Source organism: Gopherus evgoodei, chromosome 5, assembly GCF_007399415.2.
Source record: "Gopherus evgoodei ecotype Sinaloan lineage chromosome 5, rGopEvg1_v1.p, whole genome shotgun sequence".
Taxonomy (NCBI): domain Eukaryota; kingdom Metazoa; phylum Chordata; order Testudines; family Testudinidae; genus Gopherus; species Gopherus evgoodei.
The window spans coordinates 82,821,483-82,835,346 of NC_044326.1; the positions used below are offsets into that span (position 1 = coordinate 82,821,483).

Here is a 13,864-nt window from a genome sequence, read left to right on the forward strand (position 1 = left end):
GGAGGCCCCTCTGCCTCACTACTGTAATAGAGGCTCAAATTAAATGTATAGGTATGTAAATAAAAGAAGTAGTAAGAAGGACCAAAAAACTGTCATGATGGCTAAACAACAGAGTTAAAAGAGGTTGCTTAGCACTGGGGTGGACAAACTACGGCCCACGGGCTGGAGCTGGCCCCATCGGGCTTTGGATCTGGCCCGCGGTGCCGCCAGCACCACCCATCTGCAGTCCCCAGCCAGGGGGGCAGAGGGCTCCATGTGTTGCCCTTGCCTCCAGGCACCGTCCCCCGCAGCTCCCATTGGCCAGGGATGGGGAACCGCGGCCAATGGGAGCTTCGGGGAAGGTACCTGGAGGCGCGGCAAGGACAGTGCATGCAGAGCCCTCCACCCTTCCTCCCCCAGGGGCCACAGCGCTTCCAGGAGCAGCATAGGGCCAGGGACAGGGCAGGCATGCAGGGAGCCTGCCCTGGCCCCGGTGCACGCTGCTGCCACCCTGGAGCCACTTGAAGTAAGCAGTACTGGGTCAGAGCCCAAACCCCTCCTGTACCCCCCAACTCTGAGTCCTAAGCCCCCTGCCTGCACCTTGCATCCCTCCTGCATCCCAACCCCCTGTCCTGAGCTCTGTGCTGCACTCCTCACCCTTGTGCACCCCAACCCCCTGCCCTGAGTCCCCTGCACCCTCCTGCACCCCAACCTCCTGTCCTGAGCCCCCTCATACACCCTACACCCCTCCTCTGCCCCAATCCCTTGTCCTGAGCCCCTTCCTGAACACTGCATCCCCTCCCACACCCGCACTCCCTCCCGCACCCCAAACCTCTGCCCCTGCCCTGCATACAATTTCCCCACCCAGGTGTGATCCTCACACCTGTGCCACTCTTTTTAGGTGACAAATCTGAGGAACTGTCCCAGATTGAGGTGCTGATAGAGGTGGTTTTGGAACAAATTGATAAATTAAACAGTATTAAGTCACCAGGTCCCAATGATATTCACCCAAGAGTTCTGAAGGAACTCAAATATGAAATTGCAGAACAATTAACTATGGTATGTAACCTATCACTTAAACTAGATGTACCAGATAACTGGAGAATAGCTAATGTGATGCCAATTTTGATAAAAAGACTCAGAGATGATCCTGGAAATTACAGGCCAGTAAACCTAACCTCGGAACCAGGCATGTTGATTGAAAGAAAAGAATTATAAGAAACATAAACAAACACGATTTGTTGGGGAAGAGTCAATATGGCTTTTGTAAATGGAAGTCATGTCTCACCAATCTATTAGAATTCTTTTACATAATTTCAATACTGTCCTTGAGTTATATCAGTAGGCCTTTTGTTTGGATTAATTCAGCCTGTCTGTCTCCCTTTTGTACCTTTACCAATCAGCATTTATTGTTAAAAGTGCATTGTAACATTTTTTTTTAAACTTTCACTGACCTCTCACGATTGAGCTCACAATTAGGGTACATATGTATGCCCAGTTACATAGCAGTGCTTGACTTTGCAACCTTAACAATATTCTTTTATCTTTATATATAATCTATATCTTTATCTGTATAAAAGCTTCACTTACCCACACACATCCTACCCTTATATCAGATTGTTTTTCAATCCTGGCTATCTCTAGTTAAGCTCACACACACCTATATACCTAACTTGCCTAACTTGTATTTTTTGATTAATTTTTCATTTTGGTTTTTCAGGGTCAGTATTCACTGCCAAACCAGTGCCACGCCTGGGCAAGAGTTCAGTTATTCAGCTTCTTATAGAAGCCGAAGACAATGGAGACCCTGCTTTGACTGCTGTTACTTCCGTGGAGATACAGATACAGGATGTAAATAACTATGCACCTCAGTTCACAATGGCACTATACAATGTGAGTGTGAGTGAAGATGCCTCAGTCGGAAGGACTATCCTCACATTTTCAGCCTTTGACTATGATTGGACACACGAAAATACGTACATTGAATACTCTATTATCAGCAGCAACACTAATAACCTATTCCATGTGGAAACAAGTGTCATTGAATCAACACCACCTTACAAGCTGGTTGGCAACCTTGTTTTGAGTAGTCCTCTAGATAGGGAAACTGCTTCCTCTCACCATGTGATCATTCTTGCATCTGACCGTGGAACACCTCCCCTGAATTCCAGTGCTACTGTATTGATAACTGTAATAGATGTCAATGATAACCCACCAGTATTTAGCAATCTGGAGTATCGCATTCATGTCAGAGAAAATATCCCAATAGGTAGTCATATCACTATGGTTTCAGCAAATGACTGTGATGCAGGAGCCAATGCAGAGGTGACTTACACTATAATCTCTGGAAATGACAAGGGGCATTTTCGATTAGATGGGAAAACTGGCTCTGTGGATTTGATCAGAACTCTGGATTATGAGGAAACGATTAAATTCACTTTGACTATTCAAGCCTCTGATGGAGGGGTCAATGTAAGAAATGTGGCTTTTTCTGTTGTTTTTGTCAGTGTCCTGGATGACAATGATTATGCTCCACTGTTTTTGTTTCCCAGCCTGAACTGTGTTATCCATGAAAATCTTCCTGCCTTTTCTTTTGTGTGCACAGTTTATGCACTAGATTTTGATACAGGTCCCTATGGACACCTTACTTACTCAATCCAGTCATCATGTTTGTCTGATCATGGATTTCCTCAAGATCATGACATGTTTTTCATAGATCCTTTGACAGGAGATATACGAACAGAGCAAATTCTTGATTATGAAAGTCAGAATAAGTACTGTTTTGTAGCCCAGGCAAAAGACAAAGGTGACTCAATAGCCACATTAACAGTTCAGGTAGATGTTGAAGGGACAGATGAATTTGATCCTGTTTTTATTGAAGATCAATATTTTTTTGATCTCCCTGAGAAAAATGAAGCAGGTCAACTGGTTGGCAATGTGGCAGCATCTGATAATGATGCTGGATTGGATGGAGTTATTCACTACTCCCTGCTAAAACCTTCTCAGTTCTTTTCTGTAAATCAGAGTAACGGAAATATCTACATGACTAGGACTCTTCACAGAAAGAAGAGCAGTACCAAAAGGAAAGATGACACTCTTGAATTGTTAGTAAGAGCTCACAGCCCCAAACTGGACTCTAAATCCACTACATGCACTGTTCTGGTAAATATTTCCAACTCTACTCAGAATTATTCCATAGCATCTGCAAACATCTTGTCTATTAGTCTTACTGTCTCTTTTGTAGTGTTCCTGCTGCTTGCTATCTGCCTTATTGCACTTATTCTGAGATACAAACGAAAAGACATGATAAATTCCTGTATGAAAAGAGAAACATCATTTTCATCAGCTGATTTGAGCTTGACCAATGAAGATAATATTCCTAAGGACTGCCAGAAACTCCAGAGCACTGAGAGTAGTACACTTCCCATGGGCTCCATAGCAGAGTGGTTGAGTTTGGTAGGCATAAGAGAAAAGGATGATATTGGTAACCCCAGCAGGCACTCAGATTCTAGTGGTCATGGCTCAGCAGAAGGGGACACTGCAGAAGATGAGGAAATCAAAAGGATCAATGAGCATCCATGCAGAAAGGGATTGGGTTCAGCTTTAAGTGAGCGAGGCTCATGCGTGCCAGACTCAGGAATTCCAAGAGACTCTGACCAGTTATCCTGTCAGTCTGGAGAAACTGATGTGTTAGCTGACACTCAAAATGCAGAGAGCTTCCACACCTTCAAAGATGGAGGAGGAGGAGAAGGCTATGACCCAAACTATGCCCATAACAAAATGCTGTCCCAAACTCTTCAAAAAATTGGGATAAAAGAGAGAGACATACTAACAGACATCACAAGAGAATACATCTTTATCTCTGATGGCCAGGATTCCCGGTATGGATCACTTGCAACCCTTGTAGCCTCTGATGAGGCTCTTAGAGGAAGTTACAACTGGGATTACTTACTTACGTGGGAACCCAGATTTCAGTCTCTTGCCTCCGTGTTTAATGATATTGCAAAACTGAAAGATGAAAGCTTACAAATTCATAGCTTTCCTAAGGAGAAGAAATCTTTTATTTTCCCTCCTCCCTTGATAACATCAGTAGCTCAACCTGGCATAAGGACAGTGCCACCACATCTGCCAACTATAATACCTGGGCAGGCATTTAAAAAATATCCTCGTTCTCCCCTTATCCATGATCTTAGATACCCTTCACCGGCCATGACTCCCAGTTTTTCTCCTTCTCTGTCTCTACTTACCTTGCAGACTCCTACAGCTTCTCCAGTGATGTCAGATGCAGGACTGACAGGAACATACCAAATTGGTCAAAATCATGCAACAGAGGAAGACGTTCAGGTGTAGGTGATTAACCACTGGTAAAATGTTAAAGGAAAATTTGGCTTAAAACATACTTGTTCATTGTTTAATGAGTAAAACCACATGTCAGAGCTGTATCATCAGTATTTTATTTTTTATGGTTTACAAAAGATAAGATAATTTAGTCAAACTTTCTCACCATCATGTTCTTTGCAAAACATGCTCTAAACCTGTGAGGGTTGCCCTTTAATTACCTTTTTTCTATCTACCAAAAACCCTGGTATCTAATGTAAATCACATACCCAGGTGTCTGATAGTTGACTTACCCAAATGACAGGCTATATTGCTTATCATTAAGGATTTCAATAACTCTTTGTTGTGATTAATGGTTTATCACTGAGGATTTCAGTTTAAAATGCTGACTATTAGTGAAGGTTACCTTTAATACCTCTCTGCCTTCCTTAAGCTATTTATGTGGCAGCTGGAAAGTTGGCTACCTGCAGATTTCTCTTGTGTAGGGAAATCCACTTGGCATGTGGCTGAGGTAGCATCTCCAGTCTCAGGATCAGGGCAGTATAAAGGTTGTATAAAGACATCTGTGACTCCCCCACTCATCACTGGGACTGTGCTGAGTACATCTCAGCTGGAGCAGAAAATCTGGCCCTCTACGTAATATATATCATACATATAACAGCTTGTGTGTATATGTACACACATACATGCATATGCTGTTTCTGTGTCTGTATGTTTTGTATCAAATCAATAAAACACACATACATATGCTCCTACCATAATTTTAACTCAGAATTGGCACTTGGGGAACAGGACAGGGTGAAATACAAGAAATATGCCTTACAGAGGGTAAAGGTGGCGACCCTTTTGGAATCAGTGGGTATATTATATGTGTAATGGCTTCTGAGCAGCTTTGCCCTTTATCACATGTTTGGATCCTTTCTGGATATAAACTGACATTGTTCCTAAGAGTATGCAGGCAACAACCATTTCCAAGACAAGAAATAGAAAGAAAAGAATCAGAAATGGAGTCAGCCAGAAGCCTGTGCCAGGAAGGGGAAAACAAATGAAAGTAGTCATTCTCAATTAATATATGAACAGGGCTATGTTTGAGAATGCTTTTGGGGTCGTTAGATTGGCCACCTCAGGGTTACATAAGCTTCTTTGGACCTTTTTCCAAAGAAGGCAGAGTGTATTTTTTCCATTTTGTCTTGTTACAGGATGCATGTCTGTTTTTTGAAATTTTGGAATTAATTTATGAACTTTCACACTAAATAGCTTTGGGTTCTTCTGGATACTGTAGTTATTTTTTAGCAACCAAATGGGCAATATTAATTTATGAACTGTGTATTGGTGGGAAATGTATGTACGTAAAAATAACCAAAATGTAATGTCATGCTAATAACATGTATAATTATGTAGCTAAAATATAATATTTTTAAAAAATAATTTTATATACTTTTTTACTACTAACGGTTAAAAATTGTCCACATAACATACCTCCCATCTGTTAATGTTCTAATGTGTGCTAACCTGTTAGGTTTTGATTTGTACTACATGTTAACAGAATGAAATATACCCATTGTGGTGTGCGGTTATGTACAGCTACAGTTTCAGGAGGCGTGAATGGCACACAGTGCTAAATTATCTGTCTGTTCAACTCCAAATTAAGGTTTTCAGTATCAGTACTTGTGATCAAATGAGAGTTTGGTGCTCCGAAGAGGAACAGTGAACCTTTTTATTAACATTATGATAACAGGGATCATCTTTATCCATAGATGATCAGTGGAAGAATAAATATTTTGCACAGCATTATTGTGTTTGATTTTTCATGAAGTAAAAACTAGGGGCATTGTTGTTGAACACAATACTGCAGCATGCAGAAGACCATTTTTTCCCACTAATATCACTTGTTACAGCTCGAATGTCATCATCTTTACAAATGTCCAAAACATATCGTGTCCACCCAGAAAAGGTAATAGTAGAGCTCTATAATAGATACTAGCAATTCAGTAATTAACAATCAGTCTGCACTGCTACGCTAGTTAGCTGTGTTAGCTGAGAGATCAAGTGGAATGCACATAGAAAATTAACTATGTTAATCCAGGACAAGTTTGAAGATCTAAAGTACATCTGTTTCCTGTAACCATTCAAATCAGGCTATGAAGATTCTCTGTTAGGTATAGTGTAGAGGTAATGCCCGCTGATAGTATCTGCAGAAACAGGTAGACAAGTTACACGTGTGGAAGGTAGAAAATAAGTCCTGAATCGAGAAGAAGCCCCAGTACAATTGAGGCAGATCATATATATAAAAAGTAGAAGGCCTAGATTTACAAAAGGACTTAGAAACATAACTTCCCACTCTGGGCACCTGAATCTTAGAATCAGGCTCCACTGGGATTCACAAAAGCCCCACTCAGCGGTCTCAGAACCCTGCAGGTGCCCAAATATTTGCAGTAAAAGTTCCCTACCTGCCTATGTGTCTGCCTCTGAGCATGCACACCGCAGTCCTAACTCGTACACAGCCGCCTTAGCCTCAGAGCAATGCACAAACTGGGAGAAGAAAAGCCTTTTTCCACTAAGCTGCCTGCAGTGCCCGATCCAGTAAGCCTGCTTAGACTTCGCCTTCTGCATCAGGCCCTATAAGCAAGTTTCCACAAGATGGCTGATGTGCTGGTGGTGGAGGAAAGTAGAGTGAAGGGCGGGAGCAGTTCCCTTGGTAATCATTAACCCAGTGGGTAAGGTACTCAGGTGGAATATGGGAGACCCCTGATTCCAGTTCCTTCTCCTCTTGAGGGAGGGGGTCTCTCACCTCACAGGCCACGTCCAGACTACCCGCCGTATCGGCGGGTTAAAATCGATTGCTCGGGGATCGATATATCGCGTCTAATCTAGACGCGATATATCGATCCCCGAGCGCACTTATATCGATTCCGGAACTCCATCAACCCCAATGGAGTTCCGGAATCAACAGGGAGAGCCGCAAACATCGATCCCGCGCGGTGTGGACGGGTGAGTAATCCGATCTTAGATATTCGACTTCAGCTACGTTATTCACGTAGCTGAAGTTGCGTATCTAAGATCGATTTCCCCCCCGTAGTGCGGACCAGCCCACAGAGTGCTCAGACCACTGTGTTAGGAGATAAGTGGGGCTCCCTCAGTCTCTCTCACTGAAGCTGCTTCACTGTGGAATATTTTTTTTAAAGTAACTGTAGGATGGGTTGCAGCTGAGAATCTCAGGCAGTTGGAGGTGCTTCCCAGCAGCACAGACTTCAGCACCTGTCTGGGAATCCAATTCTGAAGCACCTATCTCTCCCCTTGTAAAGCTAGCTGAGACACCTACCTCAGGCTTTGTGAATCCCAGTGATTTTCTGGACACCTACAAGTGAAGTGAGGTGATGTTGAGCATCACCACATCTAAGTTTCCTTGTGAATCTAGCCCAAAATGTTCCACTGATTTGGTTGTGAATCTCTACAGATTCCCATATGTCATGTCTAAGTGCTGCACCCAAAGGATTATTTCTACTCTTCCTCTTTATTCTGGAAAACTCAAGAATTATTCTTCTCATTGCTGCATATGTAGTTAAAAATGCGGTGCCTGGTTCCATTCAATCAAAATTATTTGGCAGCCTAGAAAATGATCAGGCCGCGTATTCTTAACATCATATCTGATGAATCTGGAATGGATACAGTGCAACTCGCATCTAATACGGATGATACCCCAAAACAGACAGGTTCTGTTATATGAATTTATACTGACAATATGTATATGACAAGTCTGAATATTGAGTGTTAAGTCTTAACATGAATGTGGGATGAACAATGTGGTTCATCCCACATTTCATCTCCAAGGAAACCACATGTATATCAATTATTGCTATTAGGGTGCTAATTACAAAGTTGCCTTGAGCAGGTTTAATTTGCTCCTTTTAAAATGATTCTCATGGAAGAGTTTCCATGGGAAGTTTGGGCCTGACCATACCACCTTGTTTTGGAAGTCCACACCCAGTTTTCCCACAGTCCACCTGAAAAGTGAGCAAAACATTTGCTCTTTCTTGTGCCTTTTCTTGCATCTTCAAGAACTGCTTATTTTTTTTAATCCCTCTTTGAAAGGATTGGATATGACTTGCATCCTATTTCTCAAATGAATGCTGTATTCCAGCTGAGCTAACTAGCCGACGATATTTTGTTTTGTATTAAAGTTCTCCAGTAAAATGTCTTCTTTAGCTATAGATTTAGTAATTCTGTATCAGAAAATAACACTAACCCTGTGTATTACTGTCTCGTGTGGCTGACCCTAAAAATGTGAATATGCAAGGCAAGTGTCTGCAATAAAACGTGTGTCAGCTCTTTTAACCTTACTCTTTTTTCTTAAGTAAACAATATAATTTGTATAATTTATCATGAGTTTAATATTAACTTGCCTGAAACAGCCTATGTTACTTTGCAGATCTACATACCAATTTTAGCACTTTGGAGGAGGCACAGAACTTAGTAGAAAATCATATTAAGCTCAAACTGCATAAACTATAAAATAAAAGACAGTTGTCTCTTGTGGAATGTTGGGTGCCTGCCATTCTGTATTTGCTTGTTGGCAGCCTTGAAAACACTGGTGTAAATCAGTACCAAATGGATATCAAAATTCCATATATGAGTAGTAATCATTGAATTGGCATTCGAGCAAATTCCTATTGAAAAAAACCCCTCATATCTTTAGGGAATCCAACATTTAGGAGTTATAAAAATATACTAAAAAGCACCATAAAACACTGGCTACCTACATGCTTATATATTTAGTCTGTAATTTATCTTCAGTTGAAGATAGCCATTGTTTCTAAGATATTTTTATCTTATTTCAGATAAAAATGTGTCCTTGTTGCTAAAAATATACCCCAGGTTTAGTATGCCACTAATTCCTAGCTGATGTTTGTAATTTACATTTTATTTCCACCTATTCTCTTTTTTCTTTGATGTATATACTGTCCTGGACTGTATCAGCATTTGTAAGTCTTTACACTCACTGTTAATACGTATACACACGTGTGAATACTATCCTTTAAAAGATTATAAGACAAATACTGCACTCTTTACTCAATCAAAAGTCTCATTAAATCATGAGACACAGGATCAGACTTTTGACAGGTGTGCAAATATAGTTTTACATTACTTATTGCCTACCACTTTACTAGCAGAAAAATACTATCATGTAGGAAAAGATAGATCCAAAGTTCCAGAGAAAATTTTAAACACACTGGCTTCACATATTCAGGATAGTTACTGAGACTGCTCTGATTAGACAGCCAGCTCTCTTTAGAGTATCGTCAAATGTACTGGGTACAGTTCTTTGCAAAGACAACTCCTTCATATGCAGGACTGGAATGATGTCTGTATAGTGGGGGAGTTGGCATTGTTTTGGTAAATGAGGAGGAATATGGCCATCCAAGATACTCTGGGGAGCAGAAGGGAATTAATGGCACAATTGGTGAAAGCTGGAGGTCTGTGGTTTTATTTTGGCTTGTATAACAAGTGAAATTAGTTTGGTGGTCACCTCCCTAATCCTTAGTGACCTATATAACAAAACCTGAATGTTGGGCGAACATAGGAACGGCCATACTCGATCAGACCAAGGGTCCATCCAGCCCAGTATTCTGTCTGCTGACAGTGACCAATGCCAGGTGCCCCAGAGGAAGTGAATCTAACAGACAATGATCAAGTGATCTCTCTCCTGCCATCCTTGTCCACCCTCTGACAAACAGAGGCTAGGGACACAATTCCTTAGCCATCCTGGCTAATAGCCATTAATGGACAACCTCCAGGAACTTATCTAGTTCTCTTTTAAACACTGTTATAGTCCTAGCCTTCACAACCTCCTCAGGCAGGGAGTTTCACAGGTTGACTGTGCACTATGTGAAGAACTTCCTTTTGTTTGTTTTAAACCTGCTGCCCATTAATTTCATTTGATGGCCCCTAGTTCTTGTATTATGGGAACAAATAACTAACTTTCCCTTATTCACTTTCTCCACACCACTCGTGATTTTGTATACATCTATCATATCTCCCCCTTAGTCTCCTCTTTTCCAAGCTGAAAAGTCTTAGCCTCTTTAATCTCCCCTCATGTGGGACCTGTTCAAAACCCTTAATCATTTTAGATGCCCTTCTCTGAACCTTTTCTAATGCCAGTATATATTTTTTGAGATGAGACCACATCTGTATGCAGTATTCAAGATGTGGGCATACCATGGATTTATATAAAGGCAATAAGATATTCTCCATCTTATTCTCTATCTCTTTTTTAATGATTCCTAACATCCTGTTTGCTTTTTTGACTGCCGCTGCACACTGCGTGGACATCTTCAGAGAACTATCCATGATGACTGCATGATCTCTTTTCTGATTATTTGTAGCTAAATTAGCCCCCATCATATTGTATGTATAGTTGGGGTTATTTTTTCCAATGTGCATTACTTTGCATTTATCCACATTAAATTTTATTTGGCATTTTTTTGCCCAATCACTTAGTTTTGTGAAATCTTTTTGAAGTTCTTCACAGTCTGCTTTGGTCTTAACTATCTTGAGCAGTTTAGAAATGTCTGCAAACTTCGCCACTTCACTGTTTACCCCATTTCTCCAGATCTTTTATGAATAAGTTGAATAAATTTGGTCCTAGGACTGACCCTTGGGGAACACCACTAGTTACCCCCTCCATTCTGAAAATTTACCATTTATTCCTATCCTTTGTTCCCTGTCTTTTAACCATTTTTCAGTCCATGAAAGGATCTTCCCTCTTATCCCATGACAACTGAATTTACATAAGAGCCTTTGGTGAGGGACCTTGTCAAAGGCTTTCTGGAAATCTAAGTACACTATGTCCATATGTTTGGTGACCCCTTCAAAGAACTCTAATAGATAAGTAAGGCATGATTTCCCTTTACAGAAACCATGTTGACTTTTGCCCAACAATTTATGTTCTTCTATGTGTCTGACAATTTTATTCTTTACTATTGTTTCAACTAATTTGCCTGGTACTAACGCTAGACTTACCAGTCTGTAATTGCTGGGATCACCTCTACAGCCCTTTTTAATATTGGCATTACATTAGCTATCTTCCAGTCATTGGGTACAGAAGCTGATTTAAAGGACAGGTTACAAACCCTAGTTAATAGTTACGCAATTTCACATTTGAGTTCTTTCAGAACTCTTGGGTGAATGCCATCTGGTCCCGGTGACTTGTTACTGTTAAGTTTATCAATTCCAAATCTCCTCTAATGACACTTCAATGTGTGACAATTCCTCAGATTTGTCACCTACAAAGGATGGCTCAGGTTTGAGAATCTCCCTAACATCCTCAGCCATGAAGACTGAAGCAAAGAATTAATTTAGTTTCTCCACAATTACTTTATTGTCTTTAAGTGCTCCTTTTGTATCCTGATCGTCCAGGGGCCCCACTGGTTGTTTAGCAGGCTTCCTGCCTCTGATGTACTTAAAAAACATTTTGTTTTTACCTTTGGAGTTCTTGGCTAGCTGTTCTTCAAACTCCTTTCTGGTTCTTCTTATTACATTTGTGCACTTAATTTGGCAGCGTTTATGCTCCTTTCTATTTACCTCACTATGATGTGACTTCCACTTTTTAAAAGATGCCTTTTTATCTCTCACTGCTTTTTTTACCTGGTTGTTAAGCCACAGTGGTTCTCTTTTAGTTTCTGCGTTTTTTTAATTTGGGGTATACATTAAAGTTGGGCCTCTATTATGGTGTCTTTGAAAAGTGTCCATGCAGCTTGCAGGGATTTCACTCTAGTCACTGTACATTTTAATTTCTGTCTAACTAACCCCTTCATTTTTGCATAGTTCCCCTTTCTGAAATTAAATGCTACAGTGTTGGGCTGTTGAGGTGTTCTTCCCACCACAGGAATGTTAAATGTTATTATATTATGGTCACTATTTCCCCTCCTCTTCCCCCCTCCCCTCCCTACATGACCTGTTCTGTCCTTCCAATATACTTTGTATCCCGGAATGATTGTGTCCCACTGATTGTCCTCATGCCACCAGGTTTCTGTGATGGCAGTTATATCGATATCTTTCTTTAACATGAGGCACTCTAGTTCAGACATCTTATTATTTAGACTTCTAGCATTTATGTACAAGCACTTTAATAACTTGTCACTGTTTATTTTTCTGCCCTTTTCTGATGTGTCAGATTCTTTTTTATGTACATGTTTCTCATCTGATCTGACCCATAGTTTATCTTCTTCCTTCCTCTTCTCCTGATGGAAACCTAAAGAATCTCTACCAATAGACTCTCCTCTAAGAGAAGTCTCTGTCCAATCCACGTGCTCCTCTGCAGCAATCAGCTTTCCTCCATCTCTTAGTTTAAAAGCTGCTCTGCAACCTTTTTAATGTTAAGTGCCAGCAGTCTGGATCCACTTTGGTTTAGGTGGAGCCCATCCTTCCTGTATAAGCTCCCCCATCCCAAAAGTTTCCCCAGTTCCTAATAAATCTAAACTCCTGCACCCTGCACCATCGTCTCATCCACACATTGAGACTCTGAAGCTGTGCCTGCCTACCTGTCCCTGCGCGTGGAACTGAAAACATTTCTGAGAATGCCACCATAGAGGTCCTGGATTTCAGTCTCTTTCCTAGCAGCCTAAGTTTGGCCTCCAGGATGTCTCTCCTGCCCTTCCCTATGTCATTAGTACCTACATGTACCACAACCACCAGCTCCTCCCCAGCACTGCACATAAGTCTATCAAGATGCCTCGAGAGATATACAACCTTCACACCAGACAGGAAAGTCACCATACGGTTCTCCTGGTCATCACAAACCCAGCTATCTATGTTTCTAATGATCATCTCTCCCATTACTAAAACCTGCCTTTTCCTAATGACTGGAGTTCCCTCCCCTGGAGAGGTAACTTCAGTGCAAGAGGAAACCCCAACATCATCTGGAAGGAGGGTCCCAACTATGGGAAGGTTTCCCTCTGCTCATTAGATGCTCTACTTCCCTGGGACTTTCATCCTCCTTAACAACACTGGGGCTATCTGACTGGAGGTCGGACAAATCTACAATGTCCCAGAAAGCCTCATCAACATACTGCTCTGCCTCCCTTAGCTCCTCCAGTTCCACCACCCTGACCTCCAAAGCCCAAGTGCAGTATCTGAGGGCCAGGAGCTCCTTGCACCAATGCACGCATTACGCCACCCACCCACAAGGCAGGTAATCGTACATGCTACACTGAGCGCAATAAACAGGATAGCCCCCACTCTGCTCCTGGGCTTCTGCCTGCATTCTCTCCTACAGCTACCTAGGTTAATGAAAGGGTTTTTGTTTAAATCAAGAAGTTTTTATTATAGTTTAGTTTAAAAATTTTAAAGAATGGCAGTTGTACCTCACCCCCTTCCAAACTCCCTCTTGAAATTCCCCTAGCAGCCCCTGTTCGCAAAGTTCCCTGGTCACTGCTTTATAAAGCCCTGGCCTCCCTGATAGCCTCACCTCCTGACTAAGGCTCAGCCAATGAAGAGGCTTCTAGACTTCAAACCTTGTTTAGAAGCTCACAGCTTCCAACTGCCAACC

General features: G+C 41.5%; 1 protein-coding gene across 2 annotated transcripts in view; it reads left to right on the forward strand.

The window, feature by feature from the left end:
- DCHS2 (dachsous cadherin-related 2) overlaps positions 1 to 7,112 on the forward strand; it is a 236,969-nt gene extending 229,857 nt beyond the window's left edge. For both annotated transcript variants that reach the window (XM_030563596.1, XM_030563597.1), the window contains exon 20: positions 1,700 to 7,112. In XM_030563596.1, coding sequence (XP_030419456.1) covers positions 1,700 to 4,329 — 2,630 coding nt within the window. In that variant the 3' untranslated portion in view covers positions 4,330 to 7,112. The remainder of the gene's footprint in view (positions 1 to 1,699) is intronic.
- Positions 7,113 to 13,864: the final 6,752 nt, after the last annotated feature.